The following is a 27,067-nucleotide window of genomic DNA, read 5'->3' as shown; positions in this document are numbered from 1 at the left end:
AAATCAGGAGCTTCTGACCAGGATGTCACTACCTTAAACAAGGCCGTCCATAACATAAGCTATGGATTTATTATCCCTGGTAATAAAAAAAAAAAAAAAAACAAACAAACTAGAAATACATTATGATAAAGGGTGTAATAGCAGACACAGATCATCCAGGGATCTCAAAGCTCTTTGCAGCCATTACTTAGGGTTCTCTTTGATAACAGAGGAAAAGACTGGGTTTTGTTTGTTTGTTTCAAATGAATAAATTAATCATTAGTAAAATATTATGCAGTTCATCAAATATATTATTCACTAGCTATTTGTCAAAATAGCAGCTCAGTCATATATTATCAGAGCTAAACATTTATAATGTGTGTATATCTAGTCATCAGATGATTTATTCAGGCTTTTGTGGAATGAGTTAGTTATTGACCAGTTTAAATCATGGCTCCCTTGGGAGGCAGAGACAAATTAGGTTGTGAGCTCTTGGAGAACCCGGAGAATCTTTTTGTTGCATTACTGTTGAGCACCTGGCACCACAAGCAGAGTCTCGTGGCTGGGTTTCCTTTTGACACTATATCAATATGAATAATTATAATTCTGTTTATCTGTAGCCAAGGGCAGGTCTGTCTTGGGGATGAAAAATTCAGCCACTAATTCAAGATCAAAACTTGATCTGGGTTCTCCACATTCTTGTAGGACCACTGCTTGAACCCAACACCAAGATCCTCATTTATTCTTAGATATCTCCACTCTTTAGTGTTTTCCCACCTCCCAGCTGCAGGAAAAGAGGGTTTAGGAATCCCCATGCCTTGCTCCCTGTGCCAGATCACACAGTTTTTGTGCTGCTGGGAAGGAACAGAGGAGCCCTTTACCAGGTCCCTCCCAGCTCCCTCACCCATGCCAGCGAGCTGGCCCCCTTCCAGTAGTGCCTCAGCAGAGTGGAGCTACGTGACCGACACTCAGTGGCTCCTCTTGGCATTCGTGACCAGCATCCCAGAGGGCTGCAGCTTCTTCCATGCCTTTATTGGTGTCAAACATCACAGCCTCTCCCTTGGGTTTTATTAGGGAAGCTGATGCCAAATCACCCAGCTTCCTCCTACTCGATAAAAAATGTTTATAACCCAGTAAATTCTAACATATCAGCAGCTTGTTATGAAGGGAAAAGGTCACTGGGAGAGAAAGGAAAAAAAAAAAAAAGGGTGCCCTTCCATCGGAAATTCTGACTGTGTATATACGAGTCAGCACCAGGAAAATATCTTTTGATATGAAAAAGTCTCATAATAGAAAATGTTGCAGCAATACAGGCCTCGTTTCTTCAGATAAATATTTAATATAGATCACTAAAGATTAATCGAGTACAGAAAAGAGTCTCTCCTATAGTTGGTGTGAAGAAAACATCTTCTCGTTAATTTATTATGGAGCCTGAAATGAGAAAAATCCTATAGAGAGAAATGCAGGGTACGGTTTCCATAGAGAAGCAGTGCACCGCACCAGAATTTATTTAGTGTGTGGGCAGAGGCCTTCCTAGAACCAGCTGCAGCGTGGCGTTCGCATGATAAAAAGTCCCAGTGTAGGAAGAAGCCTCACAGACTCATCGTGTTTTGCTGGGAGCCGTCTGACTCCTGCAGATCCTGGGGTTTCTAGAAGTGGTGAGGCGGTGGGGCCCATGAGCTCCTCAAAACATGCTCTACCCTGGATGAAGACCATATGGGCAGACAGAGATGGCACGTGCAATGTCCCAGGCTTCTCCTTCTGGAGAGAACATTTCGTCTTTTTGGAGTAAGGTGATGTCGAAAGCTCACCACAAGGAGAGTAGCCCCCAGTCTGAACCTGAAGGCTGCTTGTTTTGTCCAGAAGTGCTCCTAAGCATCTCCCTGCAGTTTCTCCAAGGAATCACGGCCTTCTCATACTGTGTTCCCAACTTTGGGGCAGCAAAGTAAGAATCCAGGATGCTGTTGTGTGATTTCCATCTCTCACAACGCCAGAAAGTGTTTTGTCAGCCCCACTGTGATCAGTTAATGAAAGGACCCTACTGTTTTCTACAACGTCTTCCACAGAAACCATGTCCCCAACCCTTCTGCAGCATTAAATAGGACAGTTACAGAGAATAAATCATAAATAGCAGCAGAGAGAAAATGAATAAGAAAATAAGAGAGTCACAGGCAAGGGAGGAGAGAAAAGAGAAATGATCTCAGCTGGGACTGAAAGGGAACTAAGAGTAAATGAGGCAGGGAGATGCACGGAGGCTGCTCCAGATGGCCAGCCCCACTGACGTCAGGCCTCTCACACCAGCACATCGCCGAGGTGTGAGCGAGGGGGGATCGCCTGCGCTGAGACGGGGACTGAGAGGAGGTGGGAGAAGCCGGCAGCTCTGCCTGTGCCCAGGGATGGGGGAAGTGGAGGAGCCCCCTCCTGAAATGCAGGATTTAGGGACCAGAAACAATTCTGGAGAGGAGGAGGCTGCAACATGTCCCCCTTTCCAACGGAGCACATCTAGTGGTTTCTGCAGAGCTGGTACTTTCTCTTTTTTCCTACTTGAGTTTTTCACTTGGGAACCTTTGCTTTTTCGGGAGTGTTTGTGCCAAACAGCTGGCAAAACACCAGTGCCCAAGGAAGACTGAATGTCACCAGCCAGACCCCGGGCACACCACTCTGTGCATTGCTGGAGGCCTTCAGGAGATGCAGGCAGGAGGATGACAGAAGGCTGGCTGGAAAATGGTTGTCTCCATTTCTGTGGCATACTAACTCGGTGTCTCCTCTGCTGTCATCTCGCAGAACATCATTTTTCTGCCTCATGTGGAAGGACAGGGGCACTTTAGCATCCTGCTATCAGAACCTGAGAAACACAGGACAAAAAGGACCCTCTGAGGTCCCAGCATCACACCTCCTGCTCTGCAGGGCACAACAATTTGCAGTTTGAAGAATTCCCATCCTAAATCTGTAGGACTGTATGGACAGTCTCTTTGTAGACTGCATCTCCCAGCCTTTGGCTGCTCCCAGAGCCCAAGTAGTGTAGAAAAACCTAAATAATAATTCTCTTTAGTTCTACCACAGGCTATTGGACTTGATACAGGTGTGAGTGGGTGGCAGGCTCTAGCCTGGGGCTGTGCAGGGGAAAAACTAACTGCAGGGACTCTTGCAGCCATCTAATGTAAAACTGATCTGCATTTAGAACATTTATTTGTGGCCTGTGGATCTAGTCAAATTCACAACAGCTAAACTACCCTTAGGATAACCTGGGGCTGCTCAAGGGGCTCCTGCTTTCATCTCCACAAACACCGTGCCTGGCCTGCAGCTTGGCCCCTGTCACCTTGGTGGGTCTTCATCAGCCGTGCCCCTCCATCTCGCTGCACCCTGCTGCTGCAGTGAGCCACAGATATCAGCTAAGTAACACAAACATGGTTTTGTAATAAGTTTTCTATGCAGCTGGGATAAAATGCCAAACAGCATCAGAAAACAATCAGTCAGAGAAACTCAGTGCCGCTGATGAACGCACGGTTTATAATGGTTCATTGACCAGGAAGATTGGAGCTCTAAATACAGCCTCCACCTGCCCCTCCAGGCATGGGGATAAGTGGGGCAAGGAGCTGGGCAGGCAGGGATGAGGTCCGAGAGGTGGTGTACCCAGTACATCTCCTGCTGGGACTCAGTGGATGTTTCCAACCTGGTATCATGGTTGGAAAAAAAATACTTCTGCTCCTTCTATCTGGAGATCAGTAAATGCGCCAGCAGCTGGGCTTGCTGAGTAACAGCACAAACAGGTCTGCTGCAGAGCCAACGTTTGGGCGAGATAAACACGCATTTAGTGTGGAGGCCTCTGGGTGATGCTCTTGCTCAGGGCCCTTTATCTGCTTCCTCCCACTGGAGGCAGATTTAGGATGCCTCTCTCCCTCCAAAAAGGCTTGTGACAGCCGCTGCCCTGAGCGAGTTGAAGTTTAACCCAAGCCCACGGCAAGGAGATGGTGTTTGACCTATCCTCCATCTTCCTGGCACTTGCTCAGGCATTGGGATGTTTCCAGCTGACAGCAGGAAACACTTGGGACCCGTTCCCTGCCAGATCCCACAGATTTTATTTTCTTTATTCCGTTATTTGTAATACTGGAGGGGGGAGGAGGGGATTCCTATCAGCTTCCCCCCCCCCGCTCTTCTTTAAGCATTCCAGGTTTGAGTCACATAATTGTGTAACTCACAGCTTCCATTGCTTCCATTAAAAAAAAAAAAAAAAGAATAAGCTGTCTTTTAGGATTGAAAAGAAAAGCCAGAAAAGAGGAGTCTTTAAGTCTCACAACCCAGAAGCCAACTAGAAAGCATTGCAGATATTGTTGTTGTGTTCAGTAGGTAAATATATACATATGCCTCAGAATCCTGGGTTTGTTATTTCTGAGCAGAGGCTCAGGGGTGTGATAGCACAGAATCCCTTATTCAGCCGCAGGTATGGCTTTAGCTGACAGGCAGGCTAGGAGCTGCTGCTTTTTCTTCACTCAGTCCTCACCCCCTGAAGTAGTCATGAGGAGAGGTTTTCTCCTTAGCTTTCCTGCAGCATCTGATCTTCCCAGAATTGGTTTCCAGTGCCTTGTCTCAGAGAGATCCTGATGTTAGCTTTGCCAAAAAAGCCTGCCATGAAAGTGAAAGGTGTGGGAAAGAAAGAAAAAACTGACCTCATGGAAACTCCCACCCAGACTCAGCAAAGGATCCCTGAGCCATGCTGAAGACACAAAGCAAAGACCTGCCAAGCCAAAATGAAAACCTGAAGCATAAGAGGCTTCACTGAAGAACAACCCCTTTACCCTCTATTTCACTCCCTACTAACCTGAACAAAACAAAACAGAACAAAACCAGAAAACTCCCGCACACAGCTGACTTCTGTTTCCTCCTTATATAACTTGAATGGCTGCCTTACAGAGGACAGCCCCATATTCAGGAACATTCCTTAGCAGCTTGGCTTGGCTCCTACCTTCTACCCCAAACCCCAAACCCCAGATCCCAAATTCAGATGCCGCAGAGCAGCTCTGCTTTCAGTGCAGAGCCCTGCTGGACCTTCAGACTGCTTTTGCACGCAGGGCTGGCTGCTGGCTGCACTGAAGCCAAGGAAATTTTGTTCCTTTGTTCCCCAGGACCTGAATTTCACATCTGGACCTTAGCACGCATGCAACTTTGCAGCTGAATTAAGTGATTCGTGCAGGTAGGCACTTACACAGCTTGGTGCATGTTGCAGGGCAGCCAGCAGTTTGCATTCTTGCCCTTCCAATGAACTCCCTCCATCCTCACAGTTTTTATACCTACAGAATGGGTGGAACATCCTCTTTTAGCTATTTTGGGGATGCCTGAGGCTCAGTTGGCTAAGGAAACACTCCGGTGCTCCTTTTTACACTAAACCAGCCTCCTGTATCTTATGGCTATGATAGAGTCATAAAAAGAGAGGAATTGAGACAGCCACAACTTGAAGTGGTATGGATTAGCTAGAGGCCTTAGAGATCTACAGCCTCCTTTCCCAGACCATCCTGCACGTTCTTCTTTGCTGATTTGAACACAACAGACCCGGCAATCAACACAACCTTCCCAAAGGAAGTGGTTTGCATTTCATTAGATTGATTTCGTAACTGTCGGAGTCCTGTTACCATGCAGAAGATGAATGTCACGGGTGCGCATTTGATCCCTCACCGTTACTATAAATAAGTCCAACACCTTCCTCTTGGCAGGACATCATACATTTCCGCTGCTTGTACATAGCTCTTGAGTCCTCCCCAAAGGGCTGGGATTTAGGAATCTATGTGCAGTGGTGTTTTCTAAAGACATTTACTCCCTGACCTGCTTCTGTTCTGCATTTCTGTGTTGTTACCACTGCCCTCAGCCCTGTGGAGTTCGATGCAAGAAGCAAACTGCTGAAGTGAGCTGAGCAGGTAGAAAGGGCCCTGTAGGGGACTGGTTCATGGCATCAGCAAAATGGACAGGTGCCTGGGACACAAGTTTGACCACAACCCCCCTATCTACTTTAGTTCTTGCTGGGGAAATGCTTAGTCTGGCTCCAGATCTGGGATAATTTTGTTCATGATCGTGTTGCATGCTAGATCTCTTCCTTGGAAAAGCTTTCTCTCTCTTGGTTTCTCTGTCTACGGTGACACATTTGTTTAAAATGCTTTAAGATCCATGTGTCAAAGTCATAGGTAACAGTTAAAGAAAACACGACTGGAGATTGGGAAATTGCTAAGCACATGCCTGAATAACCAAGTTCTTCAGAGCATCACAAAGAGATCCCAGAAAACAAAGGTATTTGCATTCACTCCTTCCTGTTCCCTGGATAGAACATGACAAAAAAATAAAGCTTTTCTTTTATGAAATGTTGCACAAAAGGCACAGTTGTCTTTTTATTGCAGGCCACTTTGCAGCATGCAAAAAGATTGTGATTGCCTTTCTTCAAGAGTTTGTGAATTTTTATTTTATTGTGGTCTTTTTATTTCCTCCATCAAAACATGTCTGGGTTTGAAATGGCATGACTAGGAATGAAAATTAAATACATCAAAACTGATTTTTGTTGAAATGAGGTTTTGGAGCAACCAGGGAATGTTCAAGGCTTTCTCACTGCTTGTGCTCAGTATTTTTGCTAAAGAGGGATGTAGTCTGAGGAAATGGGTCACCTTTTTCCTAGAGAAAATTTCTTCAATTTTACTGTAATTCTGAAATGTCACAGGCTTTTTGGGACAAGCTGTTTTTTTTTGTTGGCTTTTTTTTTTTTTTTTCTTTTCTTTTTGTAATCTTGAACAAAACACAAACATCTTTGACTATGGATGGTTTGAATTTTGCTGCAGCTGGTCTCTGCAGACTAATTTTTCAGCCCTTTACCTCTCACCTTATGCCCTTTGCTAGTAATTTCAGGCCCAGTTACCACCTGGATTCTATGCTGAGAAGGGATAGTCTCTGCATATAGCCACTGTATATATCCTGCCTTGCTGGATATCACTGTTAAAACTGGAAGCTTTGGCAATCAGCCTGGGTGTAACAGCACAGCTTGGAAACCAAAGGGATATTGAGCTGCAGAGCTTGGGGTGAAGGACCAGAAATGGGTGTCCTGAAGAACTGTGAGGAGGAACCACTATTTTCTCCTAAGCCAAGTAAGAGGAAATACTATTATGTTACTATCGGAATAAAGCATTAAGTATCAATGAGGGAGAGGAAGGTGGTTCTATTTTACAAGGACAGAACAGAATTTATTCACTTGTACTCATACCCCACATACTCAGAAGTGCTTTCTGCAAGATGCCTTGCAATGGTAGGGGTGATGAGGAATGCTCAGAAAGAGTGGTCAGGCATTGGGATGGGTTGCCCAGGGAGGTGGTGGAGTCACTGTTCCTGGGGTGCTTAAGAAAAGGTTGAACGTGGTGCTAAGGGACAGGGTTTAGTGGGTGATGGTTGTGTTTGGGGACAGTTGGACAAGATAATCTTGGAGGTCCTTTCCAACTTTAATGATTCCATGAGTTTGTGATTCTATGCCAGCCATTGGCTGCTCATGTCTCCTGAGTTATTCTGACTGGTGACCATGTGCTGGATCTGGGTATGACTTTGAGTGCAGGCAGTGAGCAGTCCCTCCACCCTATTGCATCTCTGCAAGTCATGATTTCCCTACAAGCTCTCTACACACAGCCCAAGGAGACCCAAGGATACCCAAGGATATTCCCCAAAAGAGAAAGGTATATGGAGCTTCTTCACTTCACTTGACCTGGACAAAACCCCTCAATCATCCTGCATCACAGGGTCCCTGATGTAAGCAGGTGGCTTCACCAGCTGGCTGTCTTTAACCATCCAAGTCGCCCACCAGCACCCACGGCACATGGTTGGCAGTGCCATCATCAGCTGAGGATGACTCAGGGCTGAGGGGGTGGGCAAGAGGGGATGGTTTTGCCATTGCCGCCTGCATGGGTACTGCTCTTGCTTAGCCCACGGGCACGGTCGTGGTGCCCAGATGGCTCTGCCAGGATGACCGCGGGGGCACAGCTGGGTGTAGGAGGCAGGAGGGGCTTGGTATTGAAACAGCAATTTTTTTCCTCCTGAATTTGAACCTTTGCCAAGAAAGTCAGCACAACTGACCGGAGGGGGGTGATGGCTCCATTTTCTAACAACAGCTCAAATTTTGAAACATGGTTGCACGCTGTGTTGGGGAAAATTTTGTGCTTTTTGAGGAAAAGGGCAATCAAGGCTAAATTTCTGATACTTGCTTTCCCAGTGCTGACAAATGTTGTACTTAAGTAGCCAGTAGTGCAGTAGTCAGGTACCCAAGACTGTTATGTGAGAAATTAAAGTTCAAGTACACATATATCACTCTTTTTTCATCCGAGTTTACTATGAACCAGGACAAGTAAAGAACAAAGCTTGGGGCTGTGGTGTCAAGATTACCGGCTTGCTATAGCTAAAATTAGGGAAAAAAGCTCCAGTAGTCCAAACACCAATGTCTTCAGGAAACGAAGCAAGAGCAATTTAATGAATTGAATTCCTCCAGACTATGTTCTTGCTACAGCCTTTGATTCATACTGCTACGTTCCTAAGAACATTGGCAGGCAATGGTGACCCAGTCTAAATGGTGAATTTTGGGGCAGGGCATCCCTGGCTTGATGAGAGGCTAAAAGGGGTAGATAGTGCTCTCCATGGCATGGTGTAGACCTGTATTCCCCTGGGGGACAAACTATCTGTTCTATAAACTAGAATCTGTCTGCCTCACATCCATCTGAAACTTGTTTTCTATAAGTAATAGGTCTAAATACTTTAAAGTATTAGCCAGGACTTCATGAAGAGTTCAGTCCTCTGACCTACTAGAGTCCTTCAACATGAAGAATTATCTATTAATTGTTATTATTATTTTCTTACATGAAAGTACAATTTGGGGTCTATTCCTGTTTCTGTTACATGTTGCTGTACAGACTTAGTTAAGTCTCTCACCATCCTATGTCTTAGCTTTCTTCCAACCTGTTGTGTCTGACTGAATGATGTGTTGAGCAAAGGAACACACAAAAATAAGAAGGGAAGTGTGGAAAAGCTAAAATTGTACTTATTATCCTAGCTTTCCTCAAGACCATACAAAACGCCATCAATGACTCAGATGTTTCCATCTGCTGCTTCAAACTGCTGGTCTTTGACAGCATGTTTGTGACAGCTTCTTGACTTCCCAGGATCTGCTTTCTCCTGAATTCTGGGTCATACCAGAGAAACATAAATCCAGGAGAATATGCTATGAAAAAAATATTATCAGTGTTGTTGTAGTCATAACCGTAGAACTCAAAATGCCTGTTTTGTAGACAAGTTTCTCTAGGCTACCTCCGATATTTTACTGGAGAATTGCTCTGGCTGCATTTCTTGCGATTTTTATCATAATTCACAGTGAAGGAATGGGTGTCTCTACACTGTCCGTTTCAGTGCTTGGAGCACAGGACCTGGCAGCCTATTAGAGTAGCTTCCTCAGTAGCTTAATAAACCATGTCTGGTTTAGGCAAGTTTTTAGGAGGAAAACAGCAACAGAACAGAACACTTCCTATTGTTGCTAATGTTTGTTAAGCTGCAGCCGTGCTAACAACGCTGGAAGCTCTTGTGAAGATGTCACTCTGGCTTCTAGCAGTCAGTATCAACAGCTACGTAAATTGTAGTGGCTCAAAAGAAGCGCCGTCAGCCCAATGCTGAAAACAGCTGAAATGGTGTTAACAGTAATGGGAACTACTTACAAGTGAGTCTCCAGGGTGGAGAAGGCTTAAGCAGGCTGGTGTTGGAAAGGGCATCTCTAACGCCCGAGGTGTGTGCTGCTTGCAATGAAACCTGCACAAAGGATATTGTGGGGAAAGTTGACTGGGATAAACACCCCACAGGCAGTTTGTGCTGGAACCTGGTGGGTGCGATGAGAGGGAATTGAACCAGCTGAGTCAGGTGAAATATGGAAGTGATCAATAGATGACAGATGAAGGTAACTGGTGAGTTTACTCTGTGCTGAAGACATTTAGGGGTTACTATGTGTTAGCTGAGGGTGCAGAAACATCTAATTTGGAAGCAACCTCATTCAGCAGAAGGGGTAGTGACCTATTCTACTTTTTGCTTGTGATTCTCTGATTACAATGGGAGCTACATTTGGATATTAAGTCAGAGCTAGGAATCACAGCCACATCTTGGATACAACAAAATTTAATAGTGAGCAAAATTAATTATGACCAAATTTAATGTCCCATCTTTTAACTTGTATTTACCTATGCTGAAACACTGCTTTGACTCTCTAGTAATACATTTATTCCAGTTTCATCTTCTTTTAAACAAATCAATCTTGCCAGCACCCAACAATTACTTGCTGCCTCCTAAGAGACCCAAGTGTAGTCATATCCTAACAGAGAACACAGGACTCAGAGTCATGTTTGTCTGATTGGTTTTTAATTCAGTGCTGGAACAATCTGTTTACCCAGATACTTTCAAGGTCACATGAAATCCACTTAACTTTGAAGTCATTTTCTTTCTTATTGTTTCTTGCAAACTTCGTATCATTCAGCCCTGGAACGTTCTTATTTTTTTATTTATTTTTTTTAATATCAGAGAGACAAAAGGCAAATCTTTGTAACAAGAAAATATAACAGGCTGAAATGATCACCTAAAATAGGGGGAGTTGTTGAGGTTTCAGACACCTTATCCAAGACTAAACATATGGCCAAAATATACACCAAGGAAAAAGCAGCAGAAGATTCTTCCACTGTCCTGAGGAGATCAGTGAAGGTGTTAGTAGCTGAAAAGCATTATTATATTTCTGCTATATGATTATTTTGAGTGACCCAGACAGTGACAGTCTTTCCCTTGGGTTTGGTTGTATTCAGGTGATTGATCCTAAAGGAATAAAACTGGTATGGAAAGCACAGCATTAATCGATAAATCAATAGTCAATTTATTTATCTTATTTACCTGCCAGCTGTCATATCTTAGCCTGTCTGTTTGCTTGGTTGTTATGCAAAATGCTGTCAGATTTTCAGCTTAAGTGATTTCTTTTTCATGCTTCTCTAGAATTAGATTTTTATTTCTCTCTCTCTCTTTTTATGGCAGAGCTTCATCCTCTGTCTAATTTGGAACTAGTTTGAATCTATGGAGTGGACTTTTCTTAAATAGATTAGGGGGGATGAGTGCCAAACCCTCACAGGAAACTAATTCTTGTGGTCCTTTGAAAAGCTCAGCTTTGAAGGCTGACTTCTTCATGCTGGCCTAGATAGAGAAGGGGCCAGGCTGCAGAGAAAACTGCTCAAAGAATATTGCAGTGCTCAGCCTGGGGCTGTCTGGCATTTTGAGGGCACAGACTGGAAATAAAACATCACCAAGCCCACCATGACCACAGATAGCCAGTACAGACTCACATTAAGCCAGATCTGGCAGTAAAAGATAAGCATTATAGTGCTGTGGTCGTGCTCACATCCTGTCCCCATGGCATTGTTTGCAGAGTCAAGGGCTCACAGCAACCTGGAAGAGCTGTCACCCTGAGCACTGAAGATAACTACTACTTTGTGCAGCCCCTGACTGGGACAATTAGACTGAGAAAAGGAAAAACAAATCAAAGCAAACAAACAAAATTCCCAGCTTTGTTGTTGGAGCATCCAGGAGGATTCCAGAGGACTTTGGGCTCAGTTCCTGATGCTAACAAAAAGCTTATGTGTTATCTTGGCAAGGTCTCAAACCTGTCTGTATTCTAGTTCACACTTATGCTAACAACTAATAATACTTCTCTTCAACGTAGGGGCACCCCAAAATGTTAGTCTTAATGACTGGAGGTGCTTGGATTAAAACAAGGGACAGACACATGTCTAGGCAGACATATACCAAAACCCAAGAGAACAAGAAGTCTCTAGGAGCTCTCTGTCTCTGTCCTGGCATCCTACAGACATCACCAAGTCAATAACATGTGCAATAGGGCAGGCAGAGGACATGAAGTAATGTTTATACCTTGCTATTACTGACAAGAGTGCTGCCCTGTTTGGAAAGGCTTTGTCTGCTCATCACCTATGGGAGCAGCTGATGGCTTTTGAGCTGTGATCTATAAAAAAGATGGAGAACCTTGGAGAAGAAAGGGGCTGGGGCCATCTCCTTGCCCACTTCCCACAGAGTGGTGGGGCTGGGCCAGTCTGCTGAGTGTGCACTGAGTGGGATGCACTAACTGCCCTGTCAGCCCTGCACTTAACACAGGCAGCATCCCAGGAGCAGGAGGGGTTGGGATGTTCTACTTAGTGCGATAGTTATAGACTTTGTTCAGTGTCTTTTTGCTCTGTATTTTTCTTTCTTTTTATTTTTTTTTTCTTTTCCCAAACAGACTCTGTCTCATTCATTGTTTAATACATTTAATTTCATTTTGGTTTGAAGCAGCGATCCCTGAGGTCTGTACTGAACTTGTTTCTTCACTTACATCCTTTGGTCGCCTTCGCTGTTTGAAGATGGGGAATTTAATTTGCTCCGACTGCCTCTCTCTTTCAGACTTCTCTCCCAGGGTAAAGATGCTCATGCCCTTGGATTCTCCTAGCCTTGCTGCATGGGTCTGTATGATGTACCCATTCCAGGCTTTTGACTTTTCTTCTGTCTTCAACATTTTCCCCCTTTTTTTTGTTGTTTCCCTGGAGGGGTCATAGTGCTAATGAGTGTGGAGGCATCCTTAGTGACTCCCTCTGTCTGACATGCATGGCCTTGATGGCTAGCTCATTAACGCAAACTCTGAAGGGGCAAATATTTTCTCAGACATAGCCATATACAAGGAAAACGTGTGACAAGGAGGAAGGACTGAAATATGCATATTTGTCTCCCTGAAGCTAATGCATGTACTTCATCCCTCTATTTCCTCTCTTCTCCTTTAGGCATTAGCAGCAAGACACTTCCTACCCCTTGCAGCCATTAAAAGAGCAGACTCTTCAGTGCTTTCACCAGATATTAGAGAGCAGACTCCCCTTGCTGACCTGGCAGGCATTTTCCTGTGTACGCTCCCCATTAGCATGGTCTGTCTACGCTGGCGAGACATTAGAGCATAAACAAGTGCCTCTCCTCCACTACTCAGACGTTAGGTCATAGTTTCTCCTTATCCCGTCTCTGCATCAGGGATAGAGATTCTTCCTCCTTCTTGTTAAGAGGTTTATCTCCTCTGTGAAGCCCGTAAAAGCTTTCCACCCCCCCCCCCACCCCGGCAGAAGTTCAGGTGCATGCTAGGGATTTCCCCCGAGGGTCACAAGGCTCTGTATTAATCCCAACCGTATCGGGAGGTGCCATCATAATCCTGGTCAGCTCTTTGTGACTCCTTCACCTAGAAAACCAGCAAACAAGAAGGTTTGTTTGTTTGTTTATTTATTTATCTGTTTATTTATTTATTTATTTATTTATTTTCTCTTTTATAAATTGCCTTGAGACCTGGGGAGGCCTCACCTGTTCTTGCCAGATAGTGGCATTAAGACAGTGGTGACGCTGAGGCTTCTAAGAAGCAATGATCAGTGAAATGGCATCTGAGAAGGGCTTCTGGGAGGTAAAATTTCAGTGCCCCTTTGTACACATCATCCATAAATCCAAGGCCTGGATGGATCCTCCAGGGATTCCTGGATTTAAGGATCCAGTGGTGACAAGAAGGCAAGAGTGTGCTTGGTGCCATGGATTCTGTTTTGGCCAATAAAAGCTGCTTCTGCAGAAAATGCAATTAAGTCTGACATTGAAAGTTAATAAGAAAACCTGTTCTTGAAGGTGTTTTTTTCACAGATTTTAGGAGTTACAGGTTGGTTCATCCCCTAAGGCTGGAGGTGTACAGTTTCCTGCAAAACTCTTTTTATTTCTTATTTTTTAGCCACTTCAATAATTCTAAGCTATTTCACTGGTCATATTCATTAATGTCAAGTCTGTTTTCCAAAGTTGTACCATAATCTTGTCCTCGGGTGCATCCTACAGCACAGAGCTCTATAGCTTGCACTGAAGATTGCTGGTATGCAGAGGGTTGCTTTGAATATAAAATATGCTGGTACTGAACAAGCCAACTTTAAAGTGTAGTCAGGTACTTGTGGTCATTAATGAGGAAGCTAAATAATGCTATGGCATCTGCTTGACCAGTCCCAACCAAGCAGCAATACACAAGCAGAGAAAACAGCCAAATACTCCAAATACTATGCTATAACCTAAAAAAAAAAATAAAAATCAGCTTAAAGAATGTCACTAAGTAAATTCAAATAATGCATAAATTAGAGGGAATTGCAACTGGCTCATAGATATTCTATGAGTAGAAGATAAATATCTAAGTTAGTTGCATAAATTATTCATCTTAACATATTTGCTCAGCTTTTCTCATCAGCTCTGAAAGCCACACATCTAGACATTTGGGGAGGATAATAGAACTGGGCTTTCACCTCGATGAAATGCCCTGGGAGCAGAAAGCTCTGGGGAGGGACTGTATGCAAAAGAACCCAGTGGAAAAAAATACTCTCCTTCAGTATGATGTGTTAGATGTGGATGCTGCTAAAGAGTTTTCTGCTACATGAACAAGGACTGAAATTGTTCCTTGGTAGCAGGCAAGGTTGAAGATAGGACAACGAATTCTTTTAAACTCCTTCTTTTGCCTCTTGGTAGTGGTGGCAAGAGATTATTTTGGACCTGATATAAAAATAAATAAATAATTTAATTAACTAATTAAAGTAAAATAAAGAATACCACAACTTATTTTTCCCTTGAAAAATTTATTTACCTAATTGTCATTTTCTCCTTCAGTCTTCTCCCAGCCATACTGCCATTGCTTTCCACTACAGGGCCCTGACTGTAACTCTTTGCCCTGCCTGCCTCCACCCTCTGGAGACATTCCTTGGGTTTGGGTGTTGATATATCAATAAGGCCCTCCTAGAACAGCTGCATGTTTCAGCTGCACTGTTTTTGCTTTGGAATAGATATTTTGGCAGTGAAAAAAGCAAAGTCTTCTATGCTCTGTCTGGTAACATGAAGCATTCCCATGGCTTTTTCTGAAAACATGCTGGCTATAGAGGGTTTATCTCCCCTAACTTTATTGATAACACTTCCAGGAAGCAGCAATCTGAAAGTAGAAGTGTGCTTGATTTTATGGGAACTAAAAATTGTCCCTTTGGAGAAGAAGCACAGACAGCATTTTTCCTACACTTATGATCTTTATGGTACGAATTTCAATTTATTATAAGACCTTGCCTGTCTTTTAGCATCCAAATTTACATCTTCCCGTGCAGTGTAACTGCTCTGTCATGAAGGGACCATTCCTTCTTCATGCAAAGGGAATTTTCTTCTAGAGCCAGGTTTGGGATCATGAATGATGACAGCAACCTATCTCTGGAGTGTCAGAGATAAGCTATTTTTCTTCACTCTTAAGGTTCTACCTATCATCAAAAGCTATTTTGGGTCCCCCAAACATATCTCTCCCAGAGATACTAAGTAATGGATTTTTACACTATTTTGGGACTGCAAAGGCAACAGCTTCATACAGTAAATTCATGGATGTTGCTAACGTACTTGTTATCCACAGACAGCTTTGGAGCCAACAGTCTATTTTTTCCACTCATGAAGTTAAGATCTTGGTTTGCGTGCTCCTTCCTTCCTTCCTTCCTTCCTTCCTTCCTTCCTTCCTTCCTTCCTTCCTTCCTTCCTTCCTTCCTTCCTTCCTTCCTTCCTTCCTTCCTTCCTTCCTTCCTTTCTTCCTTCCTTCCTTCCTTCCTTCCTTCCTTCCTTCCTTCCTTCCTTCCTTCCTTCCTTCCTTCCTTCCTTCCTTCCTTCCTTCCCTCCTTCCTTCCCTCCTTCCTTCTTTCAAGATTTTTCTGGGAAAGACCTATGCTCTGCAGATTTTATGCTTTGACATTGGTGACTTTTAGGATGCAATCAGTAGGGTGTTCTGCTTTGGGATTTTTCCTTGGCTTGGGAAAGCCTAGGAGCTACAGAAGGGGCATTATCTCAGATGCAAGGAGACATTTTGAAAGAAAAAGCTGCCACTTTGTTGTTTTAATGAATGCACTGCTGTTAGGCAGCCTGGGGTGTTGTGATGGTATGCAATCAAAATAAATACATGCATAATTGCATTAAATAAAATAACCTAACACACATAAAATGGACTGGGTGTAGAGTCAGCCCGGGAACAAAAGAACTCTGCCTTCTGATCCTGGCTTTGCAGCTGACTTATGGCATCTCCAAATGTGCCTGCATGTCAGGTTCTCCACCAGCAATGTGGGATTGCTCTTGCTGGTTGACACATATTGAGAGAAAGTGCCATGTCAGTGCCAGGTATTGTCATTGTTATTATTTAAATGAAATTTCTGTCTTAAATCTTATTTAAAAGGAATAAGTGAATGAAAAGGGACAGAGAAGTCTGTGACTTGATTTTCTGGGAGATGGGTTAAGATAGTGCAGAAGTGTCATAGGAGAGTGGTTATAAATAATATCTTTTCCTTTCAAGAAGGCTGTGCTCAATAGTTTTCAAAGGACATTAAGAGATTTCTCATCTTTTAGATGCTCAGCTGGTGATGTATTTCAGAGGCCTGGTTTTTAATTTGCAGGTGGGCAAGTTTTTCTCCAGACATTTCCCTTTGTGTTGTTTCAGAATGGATACTTTTAATAAAGAGCTGCTTTTGCAAACATTAACTTTATTTTTTTCCGGTAATTATCAGTTTTAAAGAAGGGATTTGAAAATCACTTTATTGGTGAAAGAAAGAAAGAAAGAAAGACCGACAGAAAGAGAGAGAGAGAAATAATGAAAGGAATAGAGACAAAACCTCCATTTTCATCCTGTTCTCTGTTTATATTTGAATCAATCCTTTTGGATAGTTTATCAAGTAAATTGTTTTTCAAGCTGATTTTTTGCTGGACTTCCTGGAGGTGAAAGATTAAGATGTTGGCACAAAGTGTTATTCCTTCAGCCTGTTTTACAAAAGCAGTAGCTTTGAATACCAGGAGGGCTTACGAGCAGTGCGACAGAAGGATGTAGCAATGATTGGACCAGTCTGCATCTCAAGTATAACTAATTGACTGGTTGTTTGTAGATGGAAACCAGAATTTGCTGCTTTCAGGAGAGGTGTAAAACCCAAAAACATGTGAGAGTGAAAGAACCAGACTGCTTTCCTTGTAGGGAAATGCAGCCCTCTGCCAGACATCTCTGGAGACTCTGAGGCCACCTCCTTGGCAGCCCAGACCCTAATGCTCAAAGTGCCTTGTGGCTGTGTGGTAACATCTTGCTTCTCTTCTCCTTCCCCTCCCTTTCTGTCCAGCCTTGCAGCCTCACGTGTGTATCCATGCAGGGGTGTCCAGCAGGATCATCCCCTTCACCATCCTCCTTCCCTGCCCTTGAAGGCTCTTCCTGCCCCTCCAGACTGAGAGCCTCACCCCTCTTGTGTTCCCGTCTTGTCGTGTAGGGAGTTTGCCCGTTGGAAGGTGAGGAACACAGCCATCGAGCGGAGGGACCTGCTCCACAATCCACTGCCCCTGATGCCTGAGTTCCAGAGAAGCATCCGCCTCCTGGGCAGGAGACCCACCACGCAGCAGTTCATCGATACCATCATCAAAAAGTACGGCACCCACATCCTCATCTCTGCCACCCTGGGAGGTAGGTGCACAATCTGGACCCTTTCACACCGGAGTTGGTGGTGGGGTGGAAAAGCCACCAGGCAGCACCTGCAGACCTTTGGCCTTGCCATGTGGGGGTTGGCTGGTAGCGCAGAGCCAGGTTCCAGCTCCCCAGCCTCATCCCGTCTCTTCGTTAGGACTGAAAGTCTCCAGAGTATGAATAGCCTTAGCAAACGAATTCACAGTGTAATGGGTACATGTTCAGCATCTGTGATATGTGTGCACCTGTACTCCTCTGACACCGGTGTGGGTGTACCAGTGTGCGTCAAGATAAACGTGCTTCTTTTACCTGGGGAGCCTGCCTGCTGTTCCCCTGTCCCGGCCTTAATTCAGCAATAGAGTGTGTTGATCTCTCTTTTCTTCAGTATGAAAACAAATGCAGGGGGAAAGCATCTTTTCTGCATGGAAGTGGAGGAATTTTAAAGAGCTCCAGGGAAAGGGGAGCTCAAGGAGCTGAGCAAGGCATGTGTGCAGCGAGGTCTGTGCTGAATGCAGGAATGCAAGCAGTAACAGGGGCCCAACCACTGAAAACAACACAGCTGAGTAAAATTGCAAGTGTATAGAGAAGGAGTGCAGAGAGGTTTGCCTGTGCAGGCAGAATATGTCAGTGGTGCAGAAGACAAAGAACTGTAGGGCTATTAACCCGTGTGCAAGCACTGCCTTCAGTTCTGCATAAACATTTCAAATAGTGAGTATTGAAAAGAGAAGGGGTGAAAATCAGCAACTTTCCTGCTGTTTTTTTTTTTTTTTTTTTTTTTTACTTGTATTATTTTTACCATTCTTTACTCCTTTGGGATGTAAGTTTAAATGCCTTTCCTTTGAGAATGTGTATCCATAAGAAGGATGCTGCACTGGTAAAGGGTCTTAGTTTTAGTACAGAGTTTGCTGCTGTCGCTCCTTACAGTGTATCCGACCTCCAGCCTCGCCACGTTGTGAAGTTTGTAGTGAACTTTGAGGAATTTCTGGCCATCTGTCTGCTCCCAAAGCATTCTGCAGACACTCAGATGAGATGCAGATGAGATCAGATGTGTGCATATGATTCATGCACAAATGAGGCGGTAGGTAAATTGGCGTAGTTCCACCGAAACCGAATGACCTCTCGGGCAGCAACTGTCCTTCAAAGAACCTCGAGCTGCTCTTCCAGCTCAGTCACTTGAACTGGCCACCCCATCAGGAAGAAGTGTGAGAGAGAGAAGGACTCCGTGCACTGAAGTGTGCAAGTGACTGCCTGCATCAGGCCTTAGAGAACTTGCTGTAAATATAAACTCTTCCTTATTGAGGAAATAGTTTTCAGGACCATATTATGGAGCCCCAACCAGACAAGTAAGAAACCAGTAAGGAAAAACTAGATTTCACTTCTCTTTCCATTGACATGCTTTTTTTTCCTCCTCCTTGTTCACATCCCTGGAAATTTGAAATAAGAAAGACCTTTGATGTTGAAATATATTTTTAATTTTGCCTGGGTGAGGTTTTGAATTATTCACAGTGGCTTGTTTCTTCTCCTGATTTTACAACACAACAATTTTAAATATGCAGAGGCTTGTAACGAGAACTGGTGTTGGAGAGGAGTGCTAAATGCTCGATCAGCCCAGAGCACGGTGAGCAACGGTGGGGGGAAAAAAGAAGGATTTATCTTGGCAATGGCAGTCCTACAGAAGATGCAGATGAGGCTTAGCATGCATTATGCAAGGAGGACACACTCTAAAGCACAATCTGCGGGCTAAACAAGACCTCTGGGACACAAAACCAGACATGTCCTGGCAATCCCAAGAACCCTGGTCTCCTCAAAAAAAGTTACAGCCCTCCTGTTTTGGATTACAGTGCTTTGTAATTTAGCCTGACGTCTTATTAGGTTGCAAATGAGTGACAAATGCAGAGGCCATTTTTTTTGCTCTTAAATGCCATCTGTTGCAGGGACCCCAGGAGGCTGGGTGATGGCTGAGACCAGCCCAGGCTGAATACAGCAGCTATTTTCACACCTGGCCACATGAGGAACACTTCTGATGCCTTTCAACCTGCAGAGCAGCTGGGTCCCCCTGGAGCCTAATAAAAACCCAGCTCTGCTCCAGTTTAATTCTGACAAAGGGACTGGTGAGGGGTCATTTTGAGGGCATCCATGCTCTGGGATGGAGCACACAGAGCTGAGAGCCAATTTGCAGGGAAAGCCCTGAAGGAAAGACAACTTTGAACATAGCATCCGCTTAATAAACGAGAAATTAAGACTTAATAATGCAGCAAAAGTCTATTAACCTCTCTTGATCTAAGGGTTGCTTGCTCACATACTCTCTCCATGGGGATGGAGTGCTTTCCCTGGGCTGCGCACATGTGCACAGCATAGGTTTCCAGCAATGTTATCTCTGCTCAGCACCCTTCCCTCCTAGGGACAGCATTTGTCCTTCAGGAAAAGCATCAAATCTCTTGGGCTTTACTTTCCTCTCCTTTCTTCCTCCCACTGGAGGGGTCCAGACACCTCGGGGAGGAAAAGTGATGGCTTTCGTGGGGAAATCTTTTATCTCCACTGTCCCAGAGCCCAGGGTTCTCCGGTCTGATGTCTGGGAGCTGTCTCAGTGGCTCATTGCCTGCTTCGTGTTGTCTGGGGACCCAAAGCTAATGGTGGATCTCCTGCTCATCTGAAACCGGTATCACTACCAGATGTGATTCAAGCCAGGCTTCCCAGTTGCTGTCTGTCCAAGACACCTCTGACCCCAGCATTCCTCTCACTACAGTCTGCACTGAAAGGGTCTTGAGTTTTGTGCCTTGGCTGTTAGAAGGAGGCATGATATTTTTGCCCAGAAAAAGCTGTTTTTTTTCCACTTCTGGTAGAATTGCAGAACTGCTGATACCTGGATCCCACAGGTTCCTCTAAGCTGCAGCTCAGGTAAATTACTCCAGGCCTTCCCTCTTCGTTCACAGCCTTGTGAAATGGAGGCATTTTGGCCCCATTTACATCAGCTGCACCTCCACGCAGCAAAATTCTTCTGTTCCCTGAGCAACACAACACTTTGGGCTCAAAGTACACCATTTTCACACCGATCCAACCTCTGCTCCCCCAAACCTCTCCCACAAGGCTGTACTTTCACTGGCAAACGAGTCGCCTCATGAAAATTCACAAAACCTGACCTTCCTTCAAATCCCCCCGGAAAGCTCACCGCAGCAATGAAACTTGGAAATACATTGACAGCGGCCAGGCATCTGGTGTGCTGTAGCTGCTGCTTCTCACACTAATCACTGCCGTCTTATTACCTCGTGCTTTTCTGGTGTTTGTTGTATACACCTGTTGTGTCTCGTCAGATACTTGGATTTTAAATCCTCCAGGACAGGAACCATCTTCCTGCTGTGTGTGTGGATGTGACAGAGCCTTGATCCTTGCCAAAGACTCTGTACGCCGCCGCTCAGTGCATAATAATGTTAAAAGTAAGAAAGGAAATCAGAGCTGGGCATTTTCCAGGGACTTTTTTTTTTTTGTGTGTGTGTGTGTGTAAAGTAATAATGATGATGCTGTTCCTGCTACAACTTTGGTTGTGGTCAGAGGATAATATGTTTTTTCTTACAAAAGATTAAAGACAGAAAGTTTTACATGCCAAGCTTCTGCACTTAGCTCCTATGAAGCCAATTAAAAGATTTCAACTGATCAATTCTTTTGATGAAAGGTATCTTCTTTGCACCCAAAATTTCCATTTTTCATCTCAAAGCCAAAGGCACGATCCTCAATGTACCAATTGCTTGAATAAGCTGAAATAAAACACAAATATTTTGATTTTTAATCAGAATATTTTTAGTTTGTTTTCAGACATTTGGCTTCTAGATAAAAGCTGGAATATTTCCAGGGAAAGGAAGGGGGAGGGGGGGGGGGGATTACAGGCTTGTGTGGGGATTTTGTTGTGTTGTTTTGCTTTATTGTTTTGTTTTGTTTTTCTTGTTTTGTTTTCATGTAGGCAATAAAAAAAATTGGACAAATCAAATTACTTCAGCTAATTGGAATTTCTAAGAAAAGTAAGTGCTTGTTCACTAAAAAAAAAATATACAAAAATGCTGAGGAGCAAAATATTCTTGGCCTAAAAACTGGTGATGCATTTTTTTGACCATGCTATTACTGTCAGAGACAACGTACTCATCAGTGGTTCATCTATCAAATCAGAACAAATCATTTTCTCATTAAGAAGGCTATGTAGAAAAGGCATATTTCTACCTTTGGTGTCTATTCTCTTCATTTATTAAAATCAGAGCTTCACATGTTAAGGATTAAGGATGCAGGAGGGTGTTCTCCATTTTTACTCTTTTAATGCCAGCCTCACATTAAGAATGAACCAGATTTTAATCTAGATCACATAGCACAAATTGAACTTTTAAGTAAATATTACTTCTAAGCTTTGTGTCCTTTTCATATATCTCTTGTTAGACTCAGGTTTCTGCTAATATTCAGGATGTCTGCTGCTAACAGATCCCAACTGCTTCACTCTCAGACTCTGTTTACTGGCTCAAATTCACTTATTGTTCCTTATTTTGCACAGTGTTTTTCAGTCCCCACTTAGATTCACTAAATGAGATGCTAAAAAAAAAAAAAAAAAAAAAAAAAGGGCAGAGAGAGGACTTGGTTTAACTTCACTTTCTTATTTATTCCCCTTCACTCACCCTTCGCCTTTTTGCATAGCTGCAGGAAGCTGAAGAGGTACAACTAGCATTTATCTTCTGTACCCACCTCTGTACCTATGTCCTGATTGCAACTTAAACCATCATTTATTCCTTCTAGAAATCAGGGTGGAGACTTGCATAAGAGTGGCATCTACTCCTGCCAGGTGTGCACTGTTCTAGATGTACTGCTCACAGAGAAGAGCGTTCTTCAAGTGGGCTGAATGGTCTGAATCCTTTCCAGCAGCTGAGGTGAAGCTGTGCTGACTAATAAATGTCCAAAACATCATCTGATGACTTGAGTGGAGCTGCTCTACAGGTGTGTTGGATCTACCCTTACTGGTTGAATAGAGGAGGCTCATATATTCTAGCTCCTTGGTCCTGATGAGGAAGGGTAGATTCATCTGAGTGTCGGATTTTTCTTTCTTTCAGTGCAAAATAAAATATCATACATTCCCACTGAGGTGACCCTACACGGCAACCTCCTGGGCCCCACTGACAACTCCTTTTCTTCCCACCACAGGAGAGGAGGCCTTGACCATGTACATGGACAAAAGTCGCCTCGACAGGAAGTCAGGAAATGCCACCCAGAGCGTTGAAGCCTTGCACCAGCTTGCTTCCTCCTACTTCGTAGACCGTGATGGCACCATGAGGAGACTCCACGAGATCCAGATCTCTACCGGAGCAATCAAGGTACCGTGTCTTGCCCCAGGAAGGGAGAGGTTCATATTCCCATGCCAATAATGTCGGGACTTGGGACAGGTCTTCGCCAGTCCAGTGTAATATCTTTCTTGATGACAAGTTGTTCTGTTCCCACACTGATTTCCCTAGGGTGAGTTGTTCTGGTAGGGACCTTACAGAAGAACTGATCTCCCCAGGCCTAGTAATGTCTGGAAAGATGTGGGAATTCATTGTGATGATTTTGTAGGGTAGGTGACAGAATACCATTGTGTGTGGTAGTGACCTCTGGAAAGGAGAGAAGGAACAAATGACCCAGATCAGCAATGGAAACTGGAGGGGAAAGGCAGGTCTGTGAACTGGGCAACCTCATGTACCCCAGAAGTATTTTCTTCTTGCAGCTCTAAGTCAGCTAAACATCTCTCAGGTGAATTCACTACAAGAAAAGGTGAAAAAATGAGTGTGGCATTACTGAGGCATCTGGAATGAAATGGACTGAGAGACAGCTTGGGGGTTGGAGCAGGAAGGAGGGGGAGCTGCTCAGAGCATACAAAATAGGGAAAATGGCTCTGCAGACAAAGGCTGCCTTCTCTGAAAGCAATCATCCTATACTGGGAAGGGATTTTATTGTTGCAGAGTTCACTCCAGGGAAGGCGATGTGGATGGAGTCGTCATTGTTAGCCATTTCTGAAAGGTTTCAGCTCTTGTTATTGTTCTGTGGTGTCTCATGGCTGAGTCTGTTCCCTCCTGGATGGGAAATCGGATTGAGATATTGAAACAGTGACAGCAGATAATCGCCCTTTGTGAATTCAGGAAGGGCAGCTCTCCTCCATGGTTGGAAACCAACAGCAACAACCACAGCAGCAGTGCTGCAGGTCATCTGTGCCTCCATCTATCCTTAGCACGAGGATGGTGTGCACATATGCTGTGGGAGCACTAGGTGCCATTGCAGGCTGGCAATCCATCTCTGCAGCTTGCTGCCTGGTATGAGAAGCCAGGGAATAATTCTTCCACTGGCTTCTGGTGCTCTCCATTGGAGATCCTCTATGAAAAACATCAATATATAGGACCCCATTTCCAAGCCCAGAATAATGTGTTGCACCATAAAGAAAGCAGTCACAATTCACTCTATTTTTCCCTGCTTGTGAGTGCACCAAGCATTAGCCATGTCTGCCCAGTGTGGGGCATTTCTGCCCAATTGCAGAAGATGTATTTTGGATTGCATCAGCTGGTGACAATGGGTCTGAACTTGGCTAGGGAAGATATGATGCTTTATGCAAAGAGAACATTCCTCTCTCTCTTTTCTACATCCTCCATAGGTAACAGAAACTCGGACTGGCCCCCTGGGCTGTAACAGCTACGACAATCTGGACTCTGTGAGTTCTGTCCTTCTGCAAAGCACTGAGAGCAAACTCCACCTGCAAGGTAGGGCATGGGGTGGAGGCAGATGGTAACAGAGGGCGTGGAGTGGGGGAATGAGATGGGTGGCCCTTTTTCTAACCCTTTCCCCTCTCATTTGCTCGGATTGTCATCTGCATTGTAAGTTCCCTGAAGGAGGACCAGTGGCTTCTGGTGGCTTCACATGATGCTCAGCACAGCAGCGTTAGGGCTCGGCAGGGCTGAGTTGGAGGCACAAGGAGCTGAAGACTGGACTCAAGTGAAGAATCTGGGCTCCCTCCCACCCCTGCACCGAATTATGGTGGATTTCTGTGTATTATACATTCACCGATATAAATAAATGTGACCTTTTCCATTAATATTGAAGGGACATACTGTCCACATCTCTCTTTGTCCCTCCCAAATTGCTGATTTGCGTAAGAAGTTTGCAGATCAGCTTTTGGGACTCTCTAATGAACATAATCTTCAGGAAAAGTCACAGAGGTTTTATTTGGAGGCTAGAAGCCATGGCTTCGGTCCCAGCTGGGGAGCTAGTCCAGAAGTCAACAGATAGAGGTCATGACTGAATTAATAAGTAAATACATGCTGGTTAGCAAGAAGTCAACTTGAGTAGAAGGAGAAAATTCACTGGGCGTGTAATTTACTAAGGTTATTCCCAAGTTTTTGACAAAATAAGGAAATGTGGGATTTAATTGCTCATTTGCCCAGATGGTTTTATTTCTGGAATCCTTGTAGTTGCACAAATTTTAATTTTTCAGATGAATAGGCTACATTACATCTTCCGCTTTGAGTATAATTTGGCAAGTGCCGTTTTAATCTTGGTTTCACAGAAACTGGGTTTCATTTACTGAGTCATGTTGCAGATATATTATTATTGTTTTTGTTATTTGCCTTTAAAAATAATAGGCAGGTTACTTTCACTATTCCGGTGATTGTCTAAATCACTGAATTCTGGTACTTACCTAATTAACAATAAGCATTTTGAGACTTTTTATATACTGTGATGATGGCTGCTGGTAATGAAATCCTAAGGATGACACATCAGATAAGTAGGTAAAGAGCTAAATAGACAGACTGCTTGACTTATAAGCAGACAAACTGGTAAGTAAGTAAATCAATAGATCTCTATTCAGTATCTGGTCCTAAAAGGGAAGAGAAAAAGCAAGATGGCTGGGAGGGGAAAGGAGAGGGAGGGAGTGGGGGAAAAAAAGAGATTTTTTTTTTAGAAAAGAGAAGACAGGTAAGACGGATGAGGCTGTGATTTCTGATGGCAGCAGACAGAGGGCTGCTGCTGCAGGACCTCATAGGTCAACCAAACTGGGATTTCATGGACTTCCATGGGATAACCCAGAGCAGAAAGGGGCTAGATCCAATCCAAGGCAGACGGTGATGTAAGGAAGGAAGGTAAGAACTCTTCCTAATAGAACAAAGTGACCTTTAAAGCTACACCTGGGTGTTTTCTTTCTAATCTGGAGTGTGGTTCTTGGGATAATTACCCGGGATCCTTCTTCTGCTCTGAGAGGCCTCATTAGGAATTAGTCACAGGGCTGTGGGTAATGGATCGTGACCGAGTCTCCTCTGATCTGATTAGCAGCCAAGCATGAGCTGCTGACAGAAATCCATGTTACTACCTCCGTGTCACTCTGGCTCCAAGGCCGGCTCAATAAAAGAGCAGCATCTTCATGACAGGGAGAATTTCTATTTCTGAACTTGCTTGTTGCAGCCCAGTCCTGAGAGTCATGTTTTCAAAGACCTGCCCTTTAGGAGATGTGGTGGCTGGACCCAAAGCCAAGCCAGGCTTGCAAGCAGCGTTCAGAAAGGTCAGCCAGCCTGGAGATGAAGGGGTTGACCTGGAAGTGCAAGGTTCAATGCCTGTGGTTACATGGACAAAGCAGCATTACTAATTCATAAACCAGCATCCTTATGGGCCTCTATCAGACCCCTGCATTATGGTATAGATACATGTCTATTTGTCACAGAGCTCAGGTTCTCCTCCTTCCTAGCACTGCCTGGTGGAAGTTTTCCTGCCTCAAACATGGGGGGGGCTGTGCGGTGATGCATCCTACTGTGGGACAGGGTCTCAGTGGTGAGACTCCATATCCTCCTATCCCCAACACCAGCAGAAAGTTGTCCCTTCATCTGCATCCTCCTCAGCTGGGGCTGCCTGGGCAAGGAGTAAATCGGAGCCTGGGGGGGGGGATGCTAACAACTCTACAGCAACCAGTGGGAAATGGGGATTTCTGGTTCCTGGTAAACATTCCTGGGCTGAAATTAGAAAATGTGAGGAAAAAAAAAAAAAAAAAAAAAAAAAAAAAAGAACAACAACCCACACCCACAAGCTTCTGTCTGAAAAGTTCTGGACTTCTGGGGAATTAAAATTCCAGAGACGCATCCTCTTGGGCAGTCTGACCATTTACATCTATATTGCAACATGGCACTATTTCAATAAGGTAACGTCCTTCTGTGCTATTCTAAACATCGCAACATTAATCAAGAAATGTTGCGTATCGGTAGTTTGTTACATCAAGTATGGTAATAGAATATTAAAATTCACATCACAATTAATATTAAAGTCTTCACCAAGATGGGCAGAGCAGTAATGACAACACAAAACATTTCAGCTTTTCAGCGAAACAGAATGAGGAAGTATGAAAAATACATTTAGACCTTTCCCTGTCAAAAGTGCTTTAGAAGTCAACATGTTCTCACAAAATGCTTCAATGAAACTGCATTTTCAACAGAGAACTCTTCTATGGAAAATGTTTTAAATAGCTCTAATTTAGAGCTGGGGAAATTT

The 27,067-nt window shown here is 44.0% G+C and overlaps 1 protein-coding gene across 1 annotated transcript in view; it reads left to right on the top strand.

Annotated features, from left to right (window-relative positions):
• Nucleotides 1-27,067, top strand: part of BRINP1 (BMP/retinoic acid inducible neural specific 1) — a gene marked incomplete at both ends in the record, with an annotated part of 56,740 nt that overhangs the window by 12,711 nt on the left and 16,962 nt on the right. Inside the window, 3 exons of the mRNA XM_084298914.1 lie at nt 17,355-17,545; nt 22,718-22,887; nt 24,192-24,297. Coding sequence (XP_084155040.1) covers nt 17,355-17,545; nt 22,718-22,887; nt 24,192-24,297 — 467 coding nt within the window. The remainder of the gene's footprint in view (nt 1-17,354; nt 17,546-22,717; nt 22,888-24,191; nt 24,298-27,067) is intronic.

This window comes from Netta rufina (genome assembly GCF_964035555.1).
Source record: "Netta rufina genome assembly, chromosome: 20".
Taxonomy (NCBI): Eukaryota; Metazoa; Chordata; class Aves; order Anseriformes; family Anatidae; genus Netta; species Netta rufina.
The sequence above is the reverse complement of the archived record's forward strand: the minus strand, read 5'-3'. Positions and strand labels throughout refer to the sequence as shown.